We start from the raw sequence: 17,694 nt of genomic DNA, 5'->3' as shown, positions 1-17,694 counted from the left end.
GATAACAGGTTTTCTCACAGACCCTTGGAAACTGCAGGATGTGCTGCAAGAAGAAAAACAGGACTGTAAAAAGATTAGATGCCTTGGAGCCCAGATGGGTGTATTACTCAGGAGAAAAAAAAAACCATGTTTTAAATGTAGACCAAGGACGGGACATGCTTTGACTGGATTGCTGTGCCTGCACTCTGACCCCCTCAGGGTAGGCCTGATTTTTAGAAGGCAAAATCAAAAGAGTTGTCAAAAAAGAATTGGGTACCTGATTTAAATAGGATCATGAGTATCTAAGAAACTACTTAGTTACCTAATTTTCAAACAACAAAGAAGTATTTTAAATCAATCCTCCCACCAAGAACAACTATAAAAGCTATATTAATTTTTTTTTAATTTTTAAATAAAGGAAAAGTTAGGAAAAAAGTGAGCTGCAGAAAATTAAAACTGGAATGCTTCATCATATTTTTCTTAAATGCCTTTACTAATTCCTAAGCCAGGGAGATGGGAGATATGATGGTATTGGAGGCCAAGAAGCCAAGCATAAAGCAGTAAGTAATAAATTAATGAAATGAACAGAATTTTTCAGTCTTAGTGGTTCAGAGCATGCCATAAAGGAGGGGTCTTAGCAGAAATCTCAGGTTTTCAGTTTAAACCCTTGAAAAGCTTTGTTCTAGGAATAAAGACAAACTGGGGGAGGGGGGGCTTCTCAAAGACTGAAATCCCCCTCAAATTATCTCAATATGGGATTACCATAGTAATCTTAGTTTACCTTAACTGTCAGAAGTTTCTGGAGGAATATATTATCATTCAGAGCCTTTTCTTTTTTTCCACTTTAATTTTTTTAATTACCAGCTAAAATTACTAAAACACAAATTAAAAAAAAAAAAACATGGACTTTAAAATATTGTAATTAATATGTTTAATAAAAAGGAATGACATAATGAAGAATTTTACTAGAAAACTAGAATCTACTCATAAGAATTAAATGAAAATTTTAGGAAAGGGATGAAAACACCAATCAGAAAGGATATATGTACCCCTATGTTCATAGCAGCACAATTTACAATAGCTAGGATTTGGAAACTGCCTAGGTGCCCATCAGCAGATGATTGGATAAAAAAAACGATAGTACATCTACACAATGGAATACTGTGCTGCCATAAAAAAGAAGGAATTATCATCATTTGCAGCAACCTGGATGGAATTGGAGAACATCATGCTGAGTGAAATAAGCCAGTTAATGAAAGAGAAACACCACATGACCTCACTCATTTATGGATAATAAAGAACATTATAAACTGATGAACCAAAAGATAGATATAGAGACAGTAAAGCTACAAGCAGACTGTCACATTATAGCTGGAGGGTAGGGAGATCTGGGGAAGATAAGAGATCAACTGAAGGACTTGTATAGATGCATATAAGTACAACCAATGGACACAAAACTCTGGGGAGGGAGGGCATGTATGGGGGCGGGAAATGGTATATGTACACAGATAATAATTTAATTTAAAAAAGTGCTAGATCAATTATAAAAATAAATAAATTTATTTGTTCAGTCAACCACAAAAAAAAAAGATAAGAAAAAAGGCATAACAGACATATGAGATATGGTGAAAGGTCTAACATATATGTAATTGAAATCCAGAAGGAAAGGAGAAAGAGTAAGCAGAAGCAACAAGTAAGAAATATTGGCAAAGAGTTTCCTCAAGTTAATAAAAGATATCAAGTCAGAAATTCAAGGAGTTCTGCTAATCTCAATCAGTATAAATAGGAAGAAACCATCCTTAAATAATTATAGCAAAACTACTGAAAGCCAAGGACAAAGAGAGAATCTTACCAAAGGACATATTTCCTTCAAAGAACCAACAGTTAAACTAACAGAAATGATTTAACCAGAAAAATGATGGTACTCAGAAAACACTGGGATGGCATCTATAAAATGCTTAAAAAAAAAAAAAAATCTGTGGAACTGTATATTCAGCAAAAATTTCCTTCAGAAATTAAGATAAGGACATTTTTAGTAAACAAAAACTGAGCAGACCTATACTAAAGCAAGTTTTTTTTTGTTTTGTCTTTGTTTTGTTTTTTGGAGTTAAATTATTTTTTTTCATTTTTTTATTAAGGTATTATATGTGTACATACCTTACCAATCCCCCCCACTCCCATACATGCCCTCCCTCCCCAGAGTTTTGCGTCCATTGGTTATGCTTATATGCATGCATACAAGTCCTTCGGTTGATTTCTTATCTCCCCTATATCTCCCTCCCCTCCCCACTATAATTTGATAGTCTGTTTGTTGTAAAGCAAGTTTTTAGGCAAAAAGATTATGAAAGCTTGGAAATGCAGAAAGGATTGAAAAGCAAAAAATTAAAAAGGAAAGGGTTAATATGTACGTAAATGTGAGTATTGATTGTATAAAATAATAATACCTTCTAAAGTTTGTAATATATATAAAATCCAGCTGGTGTGGCTTAGTGTTTGAGCACTGACCCATGAACCAGGAGGTCGCAGTCTATTTCCAGTCAGGGCACATGCCCACATTGCAGGCTGGATTCCCAATGGGGGGCATGCAGGAGGGAGCCAATTGATGATTCTCTCTCATCATTATTGTTTGTATCCTTCTCTCCCTCTCCTTTCCTCTCTCTGAAATCAATAAAAAACATAATAAATAAATATAAATAATAAAATATATATCATCTGTATAGTATATGTAGAAAAGATATATAGCATACTTAAAATGTATATGAAATTTGTGGTACATTATAGCACAAAAAGCAGAGAGGAATTAGTGGAGTTAACATGTTTTAAATTTCTTATAATGCCTGGCAAGTCACAAAAATAACAAATTATGGTAGACTGTGATAAGTCAAAAATGCATATTGTAATCTCTAAAGTAATGATCAAAGATTGTATAACTGACAAGCTAATAGAAGAGAAAGAAATTTAAACAAAAACAAAAAAATGGTGTCATTCTACATTTAAATAATGAATTGTCTGATACTTATAAGCAGCACACTTTAAATGTAAGGACACAGCTAATTGAAAATTAAAAGTTAGGAAAAAATTATAATGAAACAGAGCAGGTGTAGCTCTATTGATATCCAAGAAAATTATAATAATACCTTCTAAAGTTTGTAATATATATAAAATCCAGCTGGTGTGGCTTAGTGTTTGAGCACTGACCCATGAACCAGGAGGTCACAGTTCTATTTCCAGTCAGGGCACATGCCCACATTGCAGTAAAAAGAATTACTAGATAAATAGGGTAAAAAGAATTACTAGATATTAAGAAGGACATTTCATATTTAAATGTTTCAATTCATCAGGAAAATATAACAGTTCTAAATTTATTGCACCTAAAATATAGCCTCAAAATAAATATCCAAACCCAGAAATTCAGAGAAGGCTGAGAAGATGACTGAGATTGAGATAAGAGAAGGGTGGAGAGAGGAAGATAAGAAGTATTCCAGATAGAAGGAAGAACATTTTTAACAACTGGAGGCAAGAAAGCTTTATAAACTTGAAAACTTGCTGATAGGAAGAAAAGTTGTGGGAAGGAGGGAGATTGAGATTGATTGATTAATTGATTGATTGATTGAGGACGGCAATAGGTGAGAAGAAGATTGCTTGATGAGAGAAAGTATTGGTAAAAAGGGGCTAGAAAATATAAGAATCTTATATATTAAAATATGAGACGTTTTCCTTAAGACGAAGAGGTTCTTCAAGTATCATGTAGTGACTTCATGAAATTGTTTTCAGGAGATTTCTTTTATAGTGCCCCATAGCTTATGAAATACTTAAAATTTTAGGAGGTTATTAGATTCACCTTTGGATTAGTGAACAAGACACTTTGTAATAGATCAAGAGGTTGAGAAATTTTAAGGACCACTGTTTTGGGGTTTTTTGTTTTTTTGGGGAGTGGGGGTGTTTTTTTGTCTGTCTGTCTGTCTGTAAAACCAACTGCAGGGCAATGTTGCTTTTCTTTTCCAAAGATCAGGTATTGTCAGATCACTCTCAGTTGGTCATGGCCTGAGTTGGTTGTGTTTTTGCTAGCAATTGTGCTAACAATTAAACTCCATGACTTTCTGTTTAGTACTCCATCCTATTTTGTATTTATGTTGGTTTATTTAGAATTGCAATCTGTAGGCCAGTGCCCAAGTCTATCCTGAAAAAATGTACATTATTTTAAATCCATTAAGCAGATTAGTGTAAGATGCATACACGTGGCTTCCTTGCCCAGACACAACTTCTTAAGCCATAATTGTTAACATCCTTTCTCAGATGTTAATTCTGTCTTTAAAGAGAGACAATAACCCACCAAGTAATGACTTCTATGCTAATGTGGTTATTTGGTTTATTAGCTAAGTACTCCTACTAGGATGCATTTTTTTATAAGGACAAGAGCATTATCTCTTTTGTTCAAGGCAATATCCCCTGTACCTAGATTGGTACTCAGAATACACCAAGTACTCAATATATATTTATTGAATGAATAAATGAATGACTGAGAAATGAATATATGTCTTATGCAAAGTCAACTTCACTAAAATAAGGTGGTTTTTTATTTTAATCTTATAAATTCATTTTATCTTCATCTTGAAAGTCTGGTATTCACATGTCTGAAAATAAAGTGATTCTTTTTCATATTTGCAGGACTATCTCAAGCAGGTGCTGGACATCGATCTTCATGCTCAGATCCATTTCGGCAGGGTTTTTATGAAACCAGGGTATGAGAATAATCTTGTTATCTCATATATGGGTTTGGTTTGGCTTGCTTTAACTAACAAAGCTTTAAACACTTTCTTATATAGTCTATGATGGATTACCTATTTTAATAAAAGAAATATTATAGTAATAGAATTCTTTGCACTAATGCAGCTCCTATCTGAAATGGATATTCATCATCCTTATGAATCACTGAGTTTGGTATAAACAAAGCAAAGCAACTTACCAAACCTTTTTCCCTTTAATTCCTGTGTCTAGTTCCTGCTTTCTCTTTTTCTCTTTCTCTCCATACTGATTCTTTGTCTCTCTTTAAAAACATTTCAGAATGAAAATTCTCAAACATACACATAAATAGGAAGTACATTAAAGCCCCCATGAACCCATCACCTAGGTTCTGTAGCTATCAACATTTTTTCCATCATTGCTTTATCAGCCCATCTCACACCTTGTTGGGGGGGACAAAGGGCTAGATTATAATAAAGCAAATTCTAGACATGTCATTTTTATATACATCTTAAATAATAGCAGCAGCAACAATATCCTCTTATGTAATCACAGTAGTATTACTTCATCTAACAAAATAAATAAGAATACCTTAACATCTAATACCCTGATCATATTCAAAATTATCCTATGTGTTAAGAAAAAGAATGCCTTCTTATAATTGTTTTGTTTGCATTAGGATTCAGGTCAGTGCACTCATTGTTTTTGGCTGTTAAAGAACATTTACTATCCCCCTCCTTTTTTGTCATGCCATTGACTTGTTGAGGAAACTGAGTCATTTGTCCTAAACAAATGGATTGAGCTGATTGTTTCTTTGTGGTGGTATTTAATTTGTCCGACACTCTCTCCAGAATATTCTATAGACTGGAAGTTAGGTCTAATGGCTTGATTAGATAAAGATTCAACTTTTTTTTCTTTGTGAGAATACTTAGTAAGTAGTATTTTATACTGCTTCTTACTACCTCCCAGGAGGAAATAAAAATAACCACATACTAAGATCTTGCACATATCCTAAAAACTAATAACTCCCTACGGAAGATCTGATGAAAATTCTACAATCAATTGTAAATCTTTAAAGAACATTAAACATTGGTGTTGATGAAATATGTGTGGCCATGTCTTCAAGCAGTTGTCTATCTATTCAGACACCTGCTACTCTGTAAATCTTTGGTTCCCTATTCAAAGGCTCAGTGTGTGGGTGAGCATTCCATCACCACCTCCATGCCGTCAGGGACAATAACAATAGTGCTGTAGTTCAGAATTATGCTCTGCTGGGGGCCCATGTGAACTCCAAGAGAGAGTAGAGGTGAGACTGTTAGGAACTGTGGGAACTATTAACATATTCCAGAAGCCTTTTTTTAAGTGTCCCTAGCCCTTGTAATCTCCCTGATTTATTGGGTACTCGTGTCAGTTCTAGGATAGCGATCAGGCTTTGCTTCCATGACTTTGCCAATTAAGTATGAAGTTAGGATTATCCCTAAAGTTTTCTTTACAACTTTATAGAACTTAAAATTATTGGCATTTTAATTCTGTAGTTACTCCAATATGGCTGCTACTGACAAGGTTCTTTTATTATTGAAGTTGTTGGATTTGGATCATTCTTGTTAGGAATATTTTGTCTTAAGCAAGTATTGCTATGGTATGGGTTCATGGGCTTTTTCTTTTCCTTTCCCTGTGAGCCATACAAATTTGATTAGAATACAGAGGACATCTCAAAAATATATCAATGTGCTTCTCACTAACCCCCTAAGTTAAATCAATTATTTCCTTTGCAGTGAGAAAAAAGCTGGCATTACTTGCCCTCACCCCTAAAAGAGAATTATCTGTTCAATGTATATTTAAATTAATATCAGCACCTGTGATGTATAATTTAGTACTCTTTTTTTATATTTTTTTATTATTTTTTACACAGAGGAAGAGAGAGGGATAGAGAGCTAAAAACATTGATGAGAGAGAAACATCAACCAGATGCCTTCTGCACATCCCCCACTGGGGATGTGCCCACAACCAAGGTCCATGCCCTCGCCCGGAATCGAACCTGGGACCCCTCAGTCTGCAAGCCGATGCTCCATCCACTGAGCTAAACCGGGCAGGGCTAATTTAGTACTGTTTTTATTTTCAGACTTTTATTTACCACTTACTTCAACTTTAGGACTTAATCAGTTCCCTTAAAGTCAGTCCCTGTGACTTCACTCATTGTATAATCTCTGTTATACATTCTCATCTCGGGAGGGGAATTGAACAATAAGTGTTGAGTTACAAGGAAATGGTTTCCCAGAGCTTAAAAAGACTTCACAGTCTAGCAATAGGACCCTCATGATAGCAATGCATGATAACAAAGTGTTTTGTTGTATTGAAATCTTTTTTAAATTAGTGCCTTTAGATAAATCATAGTACCTGTCTGCAAGATGCAAGATGATTTGAATTGGCTTTAAGTACAGTAGATGGAAGGTGTTATACATTCCCTCTTATTATGCATGTTAGTTTACTAGAGTAAAGTGGTTTAGAAGTTTAAATGGGCTTATACTTGTCTAAAGGTAAGATTTTAAAGGTAATTGTGCCTAATAGTACAAGAACAAATATAAAAGCCAGAACACTTTAGTCTTGCTCTTCCCACATACAGTGCATTTAGAATGTAACTAACCTCTTTCATTTTAAACACAGAGATACTCAAAAAAAAAGCATTTGTATTATTATCAACCAGATCTACCAATCACAATTTTTATGGGTCATCTACAGTGAACATACGTTGCTGTTTTTGAGAATGCATCTTGGAAATTATTTTCATCATACAGTAACAATCATTGCCGAATAACCTATCCATAAATCGATATAACAATCTAATCTCATCTTTCTAAAGCACATCAAAGAATCAGAAAGCCCCAAAAAACACTCTCAGAGTAGTCAAAATTAGATGTTATGAAGTCTATATACAGCCTACCCTATATACAGAGCCTCATCAAATTATGAGTCATACAGTTAAACAAAACTTGGTTCAAATCTTTATTTCCCCATTTAGTAGCTGAGTGATTTTGGTGGGGCATTGTTAATCTCTCTCTCAGTTTTCTCATCTATAAAATGGGATAATCATCACCTCATGAGATTACTGTGAAAATTAAATGAAATAATAGATGCAATTAATAGATCTTTTAAAAATTGTTATTATTATTATTCTAACAATATAACTATTATTACTACTCTCTAGTTTCCAAACCTACGCAAGCTTTAAGGGTCAAGATAATGACAGTATAGCATTAAGGGAAGCCACAGAAAAAAAACACTAGTGAAAAAAAACAACAACAAAAAATCCAGATTCCCTGACCGGTGGCTCAGCTGGTTAGAGCACTGGCCTATACACCAAAAAAAGTCCAGGTTTGATTCCTGGTCAAGGCACATACCTAGGTTGTGGGTTTGATACCTGGTCAGAGTGCATATGGGAGGCAACCAATGTTTCTCTCTCACATCTATGGTTTATAAGTGAAAAGAACACATAATACCCTTGTGATCCAAAATCACTGTAATTATAGAAGAATAAGTTGATAATAATGGCTATAAATCATAAAATATATATATATATATGATCCATTTTTGAAAGATCAACCTGCAAAAACAATAAAAATAAAACAAATTTGGGTGCTTAAAAAGATAATTTTTCAACTATATGGAAACTTCATCACTCCCTAAGGATTCTACATCACTCAAGTTTCATTAATACAATAAAAATTTTAACTGAAATTCTATGTAAAGGATAGTAAATAGAAAACAATTACTATTCTTAACTTCCCACTTTCTCCATGTCACTCACACTTACCCCTCACCAATACCTCTCATGCTAAAGATTCATGTCAGAAACTTGGGTTATAATATGGGAATTTTCTATATTACTATTGCTTTAATTGTATTCTAGTTATGGGTTTTTTTTATTTATTTTGACATTTCAAAACAATCCTTTTATAGGAGGGAGGTTCTTATGTTTATTGCTGAGTTCAATATTAAAGGGTTGAGAAATACTCCTTTTTGAGCAATAGGCAGTTATCAGATAGGCATGTATTATGAGGTAACCTTCTGATAATAAGAATGATGGTTATGAATCATCAGCAACAATAGTATAGACATCATTAGCTAGGTGGGTAGAGAACTCAAGGACTTGGGATAGTACTCTTCTATGACACTGGCAGGAAGTGAAAAAGGTAAGCTACAGAAAACCAAGGAGTTTCATTACTTGAAAATAGTAGATGCTAAAAACAAATTAATTTACATGCTCTTGAAACACTTCAGGATATAAATATTTAAAGAATAAACAGAGAAGTATTTTTATATGACAAGCTTCCTATTAGAAGAACCGTGTAACAAGAAAACTGGAGTACTGAATTTACTTGTCATACTATTTGCAGAACTGATAATCTCTTTTTTTTTCTCTAGCCTGCCAACGACATTTGCAACTTTGGATATTGATGGTGTAAGAAAAATAATTTTTGCACTACCAGGTAAGAATAATTGAAACAGTTTATTTTGTCTTTTCTGAAAAAAAAAATGACCAAAAATGTTTTTTAATCCCAAGTGACCAGTCCCCTATCAGAGTACTTGATTTGGAATCTAAATGACCTGGGCTCAAGTCCCAGCTTTACTCACTTGGATGAATCACTTAACTTCACTGAAGGTGTTTCTTCATCTATAAAATGGGGCTAGTTACTCCTTCTCAGGGTTGGTGTGAAAGTGAAGTTAGATATTTCAAAGCACATTCCAAACTTAAAATGATAACCAAGTATTAGCTGTCACTGGATCTTTCTGGGGCACCTGCTTTTCCTTACAGGAGATTGGTCAAAGTTAGCAGCCTAACCGTGTCCCACAGCTCAAAGTATTGTGCTCAAGGGGCCAAAGGGCTATGAACCACATATGCAAATGCTAGAACAAAAAACACAAAATTGCTTTTGGTTTTGGCCAAATTTAGACCAGTGAGAGGGGGGTGAACAACGTGGAAGGAGGGGTATTGGAACTTCTCAGCCAAATCCCATCAGTCTGATCACATCACTGTCCTCACCCTCACTGCCAAATGAGCAGAAACTCACAGGTTCGGATAGTGGTTATTTCAGCAGGGAAGAGAATGTGAATAACACTTTTTAATGTATTTCTGTATTCTCTAAAAAGCCAGTGGTTCTGTTCATAAGGACTTTTAAATTCAGCTTTTTACCCATTTTTTGGCTATTTAAAGCCGTGCTTTTAAAGCCATTACTAATCTTGAAAAATCTAAAGCAGTTGAGAAGTTTTGTATATCTTCTTGTTGTTGTTTTTTCCAACTTTAACAAAATTATCCTCTAATCTGTAACAGTGTCCCATTCTCTTTTTTTGACCCAGGTTCCTTCAGAAAATAACTTACTTACTTGTTTTATAACCTACTTACTCCTTTGAGATATCTATTTGCTTTTTGTATAAAATAAGTCTCATAATAGAGATATAAAGAAAAGAAAGCAGGCAGGAAAATATAGGACTTAAAAATCATTTTAAAGCCCCAAAGAGTTTATAAGCAAAAAAAGAGATTAGATTTCTAGCAAATAGGAAATTTTAAGAGAGAGGACATGTAAGAAAAGTAGTCTTCAAAATTTATTTAGTATAGAACTCCTTGGGGCCTTTAATATATCCTTAAATATTCTAAAAACCGTTATATGAAAATATGATCCTCTGCCTGGCTTTAATTTGCCTAGAAGACACTGTTTACTTTGTCTACAGAAGCTATGACTCAGCCTATAGCCCATCACTGACAAAAGGTTGTTACAGTGGGAGACTAGTTCACCATTACCGAGGAAGTACTGTTTATCTACCAAAAAAGTTATAATTAATCTATATTCAAATTATTACTTTCATTTGAAATTTTCTCTGCTCAGCCTGAATAAACCTAAAGAGGGCAGCAGGAGTTCACATGTTCAGATTGTAAATCCAGCAAAGCAGTTCCTTTTACAAGGATTTTAAAATTCAGAATTGTACATCTGCTTTCCCAAGGTCCATGCATTTAAAGCCATTACTAAGCTTTATAAGTTTTAAAGCAGTTTAAAAGTTTTTTGTATCGACTTGCTATTTTTGTAACTTTTTAAAATTCCTGAATAACACATTCACTGTCAAAACTTTAGAAAATGATAAGTATTAAGAAATGTTATTCATAATCCTCTTTCCCCTGAAATAACCACTATCTACAATTTTTATATCAGTCCTTCCAGTACTATTTTCATAGAGTAATTTTATAAAGCAATAGCAATTATAGGAATTCTATAATCATTGTTAAATGAACTGTGTTGTGTGTGTTTTCCAGAAAAAAAAAGTTTGTATTTTTGAGGCAAGATAAGCAATTGATTTTTTTTTTTTTTTTAAGTATTACATATGTCTCCTTTCCCCCCGATTAACCCCTCCCCATCTTGGATCCTCGGCCAATTCCCATCCTCAAGACAAGCCCCCACCGCCCCAGTGTCCATGTCCAATGGTTATGCTAATATGTATGCATACAAATCCTATGGTTGATCTCTTAGCACACACCCCACTCCTGCCTATTAAGTCTGTAGTTCTGTTGGACAACTCATTTGCCATTGAAATAATAAGTATCACTCATCACCTTCTATAACTTAAAAAATGATATTCTTAACTACTTTATAAGTAGAAGAAAATTAAAAGTATGATTTTAGCTAATAAGAGGCTAAATCAATCATTGCCTTTTACTTTAATGATACAATTAGCAGCACATAGTCAGGCCAAGGGGAACTAAAAATCTAATAGCCCATCATATATCTCCAATATATACATACATTTTTACATACAACTGTATGAAAGTATTAATAAAAATAGAATTTTAGAACCAGAAGAATATTGAGAATCATATAGTCCAATCTTTATTTTGTGAATGAGTAAAGTTAGACTCAAAAAGGTTTGGAACTCACCAGGATCATACAGCTTGGTTAGGTAATGTACCACACAAGAAACTACTATAAATGTGTTTTTTTCAGTTCGGTCATTTTTTCACAACCTACCTATCTTTAAAGTGCATGACATAATCAGATTCCTTCTTGGGGAGGTACAATTGAATTTCTCAAATTTTTATTATAACTCTAAAAGAACTTGGTGTTCGAATTACTCCACTCAGCCTGCCAGAACAGAATATCACAGACTACATAACTGGATTGTAGATAACAGAAATCTGTTTTCTCACAATTCTATGGGCTATATGGACACAAATTTAGTTTCTATTGAGGTTTTTCTTCCTGGCTTACAGATGGCTACCTTTTCCCTATGCCCTCAGGTGGCCTTTCCTCTGTGCACAGGCGCTCCTAATGTCTCTTCCTCTTTTTATAAGGACACCAGTTCTATTGAATTAGGGCCTCACCCTTATACCTCATCTAATTTTAATTACTTCTCTACAGGTCCTATCTCCAAATAAAGTCACGTTGGGGGTTAAAACTTCAACAAATGAATGGGAGGGGAAACAACACAACTCAGTCCATGCAATATTTATCTTCAAGTCCTTCACATTTTAAATCATTTAGTTTTCTTTTTTAAACTTAAAGAAATGTCTCTGTGTAGGGGAATATGGATATTTCTTTATGCTTTTCCTACTTTCAAATTTTCTTTGTATTGAGCATATATTTCTATGGAAGTTTCCAAATATATTAATAATAACAAGTAGACAACTATAAAAAAGGGAGAGGGTGAATGGGTGGACATCTGTAATATTGTAAACAATAAAATAAAATAGCAAGTAGAAACTGCTTTAAAACTTACCAAGATTAGTAAAGGTTTTCAATGTATAGCTCTCACAAAAGAAAAAAATAAATGGTGTTAACCAACCTCTGGATATCATAAGTCTGCATTTCATTGGTAGACCCAGAAGGTTGCACCATCTATGGCATTTGGTTGACTATACGGCTCTATTCTGGCATCCTTTTTGGTTCAAGGTGATTCAGAAGAGAAAGACAAGTAACCATGTCACTATGATAACCTAGGTATAGACAGTCATAATTGTTCGGTAAATTTTATGTGGATACTACAATAACTGCGTGGTTGACTTTCAGGGAATCCTGTGTCAGCCGTGGTCACCTGCAATCTCTTTGTTGTGCCTGCACTGAGAAAGATGCAGGGCATCTTGGATCCTCGGCCAACCATCATCAAAGCCAGGGTAATGTTTTCTAATGACCAGGAACCAAAATAGAAGCCTAGTAACAATTAAGATATGATCTAGATATAGAAACATCTCAAGTTTCATATTAGTTTTGAGAGGAAATGGGTTTATAGGCTCTCCTTTGTGATAGAAAATAGGGGAAAAGGACACTTTTATTTCCCTCCCACATTATTTCATGACTTCTAATGTGAACAGTTTTCTCCAGCAAGAAGTCCATATGGTAATGGAGATATAATGACAATTTGATGCAACTGATTCTTGTTTCTTAGGTTAATATGAAGATCTCCTTCAAAACAACCCCATTTTGTAGATGAACAAACAGGTGTCAGAAAGCAGAATAAACTTGCTAGTACAGCCATCAGTTAGCAGTAAAGCTGGAAGTAGAACCTAGGTGTGGGTAACATTCCACTGTAACATTTGTTCCACTGTACTGCTATAAATCAATCGGTGCATTGTTGCAGGGGGGGGGAACCTGCTTAAACACTTAGCAGATCACACAGCCATATGAATAGCTCTTGTAGTTAGCACTTGAAAACACACAGAGAGATATTTAAAGAGAGATTTTTGCCCTCAAACACAAAATAATTTAAGAATAATGCAAGTTAAACCCCAACTGATATGAAATAGAGTATAAACATAAGCAAGATTAAATGAAAGAGTGGAGTGTGATTTAATACTGAATTATATTCTACATTCCAGAGGAAACGCATGGATTGTCAGAATGAATAATTAGCATACTTAAAAACATAGTCACCAGAATGAATTGGACATAGACTTAACTTAAATCAAAATTCCAATTTTAATTATATCATTCAATCTAAACAATATCTTTGTTAGAGCTAAAGCCTTTGTAAATCATTTTAAGGTAAAGTGATTTAAATTATTATTATGCTAATAAAAAATGTTAATTCTTGTTCTGGCCAGTGTGGCTCAGTTGATTGAGCATTATTTCATGCACCTAAAGGTCACCAGTTCAATTCCAGGTCAGGACACATGCCTGGGTTGTGGGCTTCATCCCCAGTAGATGACAGGCAGGAGGCAGTGTAACAATGTTTCCCTCACATCAATGTTCCTTTTTCTTCCTCTCTTTTTCTCTCTCTCTAAAATCAATGAAAATATATTTTTTAAAATTAGACCCAATCTTTTCATCTGCCCCTTCCCACAGTATAAATACCAACTTCTTGGCCTTCTTTTCTCTTTTCATCAAAGCAACCCAACCTCTGGATTTCCTGTATTAAAAATATAAGGTGGGCTGTACCTGGTTTGGTTCAGTGAATAGAGCATCAGCCTGAGGACTGAAGGGTCCCAGGTTTTATTCCAGCCAAGGTTGTGCACTTGACCCCCAATGGGGGCCTGCAGGAGGCAGCCAATCAATGATCCTCTCTCATCATTGATGTTTCTATCCCTCTTCCCTCTCCCTTCCTCTCTGAAATCAATAAAAATATTTTTTTAAAGAATATAAGGTAGCAGTGGTGGAAAAAGCAGAATACCAAGTTATTTTTCATGTCCACTCTATCTATTCTTTGAACAACTTCCACCACCCTCTAGTTCTAAGAGATGATCCAAAAATTATCAAATTTGTTTTGTCTTTCTCTTTATTCTATAGTTATCATGTGATGTAAAACTGGATCCTCGCCCAGAATACCATCGGTGTATACTGACTTGGCATCACCAAGAACCACTGCCTTGGGCACAGAGTACAGGTTAGTCATTTACACCTATAGGTACATCTGCGCACTTATTCTGCTAAAACTACATATGTATATAACTTCTTTCCTTGAGTATACCCAATTTGGAATTATTATATATTTTCCTCTTTGGAAGATTAGATGAATTAAATATTCTTAAACATACAGTATAACAGGACAAAAGAATAAAAAAATTATAATAAGTTTTTTGTTATCCATGGAGCCATGTTTTCTAGATAACCATTTGAAAACAAATCTATAATTACGAGCAATTTTTATATATTAGTTCGTCCAGTAAGTTCTGAGCATAATTTTTGTTGTAGGAAAAGGAAAGACTGTGGCTGTGCCACCTTGAAACATGAGAATAAAGCCCAATCATAATGTGATTCTGAGTCTAGAGCCTCCACTCTAACCTAGATATTAGTAAAATTTAAGGACTAAGAAATCAATATTGATAATTCAGAGTTCTATGGTTACCTCTTCTAGACTTTAAACTTTTATCCCCAACTTTTCTAGTCATTTTTTACCTAACTTTTGATGTAACTCCAGTAAAATTATACTGCCCTTGAAACAAAAGTCCTGTCAAGTGTAGATATCAACTAACAATGTGACTAAGTACAGGGGCCTTGCCATAAGAAAGTAGGACTCTAAGCAAGTTACCTCAACACATTTGAGTCTTGTGAGGATTCAATAAAATAGTTAAGTAAGCTCCACCAGTATGGTTCAGTGATTGAGCATCGACCCATGCACCAGGAGGTCACTGGTTCAATTCCTGGTTAGGGCTCATGCCTGGGTTGCAGGCTGGATTTCCATCAAGGGGCCTGTGGGAGGCAATTGATCTATGATGTTTCTCTCTCATCAATATTTGTATCTCGCTGAAACCGGTTTGGCTCAGTGGATAGAGCGTCAGCCTCTGGACTGAAAGGTCCCGGATTCGATTCCGGTCAAGGGCATGTACCTTGGTTGCAGGCACATTTCCAGTGGGGGGTGTGCAAGAGGCAGTTGATCGATGATTCTCTCTCATTGATGTTTCTAACTCTCTGTCCCTATCTCTTCCTCTCTGTAAAATATATATATATATATATATATATATATATATATATATATATATATATATTTGTATCTCTCTCTCAAATCAATAAAAACATTTTTTTTTAAACATGGTTAAGTAAAGTGCCTACCACCTTGTCTGGCACTTAGTAAATACTTCTAAAGAAATGGTAGCCGTGCTGTTACTATCATTATTTTAATAGGTTTTAAACATCTTTCTTTTCAGACACACATAATAGTTCAGCATGAAGAGGAAAATCAAAATCATGTGGTGTTTTGCATAATTCTATGAATTCCTGGTTTATTCTTTTGAGCAATAATTTCTAATGTTTATTTTTAGAGTTTAGTGGCAAGGTAGTAGAGTAAAGTAGCAAGGCTACCTGAAAAGAATGCTGGGAAGTCTGATCATCTCTCTTCCTCTTGAAGACCTATGTTTCTATTCATGAGTTCTTACTTTGGAAGGCACTAGACGGGCTCCAGATGGATCCACAGTGATGCTTCTGCTGCTGCAATGAGAGTATTTCTTTCTAGGTAATCAGATGAGCAGCCGTCTGATGAGCATGCGCAGTGCCAATGGATTGTTGATGCTACCTCCAAAGACAGAGCAGTACGTGGAGCTCCACAAAGGCGAGGTGGTGGATGTCATGGTCATTGGACGACTATGATGGTCACCAACGGAGAAAGCTTTGATGCATGTCTACATATCATTGACTGTATCCTGTAATATGCAACGGCACAGCTAGTTTTTCTGATTTGGATAAAAGTTGATCTGTATAGTCAACATCTTGAACTATATTTCAAAAGAATTTAAATACCTTTTAAAGAAAAAAAACAGCTAAAAATAAATCTTAACAGATAACTCTATTCAGATTATATCAAAGCAAATTTTTCCTTTCTTGCAAATTGCTTTGTGTGTTCAATGCTAGGTCTGATAGCGATAGCTTTTAGTAGACAGCAGTAGGTGCCTGCAGAACTTGTGTTTTTCTCATCTTTAAACAACTACTTATGCTCTCAAATCAAGGCTGTCTGCTTATTTATACTAGTGTAGGCAACACTTGGATTCCCTTCTTAGTATGCTTCATAACCGCTTTCCAGAGAGCTTTCGCTTGTTCTTTATCATGTATCTCGTGTTTATGTGCACAGTGCCAACAGAAGAGCGACTGGGGGCGGCCCTGCCCTGCCTCCAGGAGAGCCATCCCTCACAGAGCTTCCAGGAAGTTTCTCACCCCAGAGCCTCATGGCACAGTACTCTTGGGCAGTAACTGGATACCTTTTATTTGAACAATCTAACTGGGGGGAAATGCTTCCTTAAGTGCTGACAGCCTTTTTAACCAATACATTTAAAATTGTACAGAAAAAAATATAAAATCAAAGACTGATCTTGTACAGATATTAGTGTTACCAGCATTCATGTGGAAATCAAGAGCAAAGAAAAAATAATGATAAACAACTCTGTACCATAACATTTTCTGTAATGATACTGAAACTTAATGAATAAAAAAAATCCTTGATCATTATATAAAAATCCATTGTGTTGGCCTTGTTATTGAACATTATCATGTATTCTGATGGGGTTCTGCCTGGATGAAATGCATATTTAAGATGACTCAGCAAGATTAAGTGATATAAAGGAGATGTAAAATATGGCTTTATATAACTACTAGAGGCCCGGTACATGAAATTCATGCATGGGGGAGGAGGGGTCTACTCAACCCGGCCTGTACCCTCTTGCAATCCAGGACCCCTCAGGAGATGTCCAACTACAGGTTTAGGCCTGATCCTACAGGGATCCCTCGAGGATCAGGCCTGAACCAGCAGTCAGACATCCCTCTCACAATCAAGGACTGCTGGCTCCTAACCACTTGCCTGCCTACCTGTCTGATTGACCCTAACCACTTTGCCTGCTTGCCTGCTTGCCCCTAACCACTCACCTGCCTGCCTAATCACTCCTAAACACTCTGCCTGCCTGCCTGCCTGCCTGCCTGCCTGATCACCCCTAACCACTCCGCCTGCCTGCCTGCCTGATCACCCCTAACCACTCTGCCTGCTTGCCTGCCCCTAACTGCTTACCTGATT

The 17,694-nt window shown here is 35.3% G+C and overlaps 1 protein-coding gene across 13 annotated transcripts in view; it reads left to right on the top strand.

The window, feature by feature from the left end:
* Window positions 1-17,143, top strand: part of GPHN (gephyrin) — a 355,412-nt gene extending 338,269 nt beyond the window's left edge. For all 13 annotated transcript variants that reach the window (XM_036434071.2, XM_045579636.1, XM_036434065.2 and 10 more), the window contains 5 exons: window positions 4,648-4,721; window positions 9,145-9,209; window positions 12,774-12,877; window positions 14,487-14,583; window positions 16,150-17,143. In XM_036434071.2, the coding sequence (XP_036289964.1) occupies window positions 4,648-4,721; window positions 9,145-9,209; window positions 12,774-12,877; window positions 14,487-14,583; window positions 16,150-16,283 (474 nt within the window). In that variant the 3' untranslated portion in view covers window positions 16,284-17,143. The remainder of the gene's footprint in view (window positions 1-4,647; window positions 4,722-9,144; window positions 9,210-12,773; window positions 12,878-14,486; window positions 14,584-16,149) is intronic.
* Window positions 17,144-17,694: the final 551 nt, after the last annotated feature.

The sequence above is a fragment of the Pipistrellus kuhlii genome, unplaced genomic scaffold, assembly GCF_014108245.1.
Source record: "Pipistrellus kuhlii isolate mPipKuh1 unplaced genomic scaffold, mPipKuh1.p scaffold_m20_p_1, whole genome shotgun sequence".
Taxonomy (NCBI): Eukaryota; Metazoa; Chordata; class Mammalia; order Chiroptera; family Vespertilionidae; genus Pipistrellus; species Pipistrellus kuhlii.
This window is presented reverse-complemented; position numbering and strand designations above follow the sequence as displayed.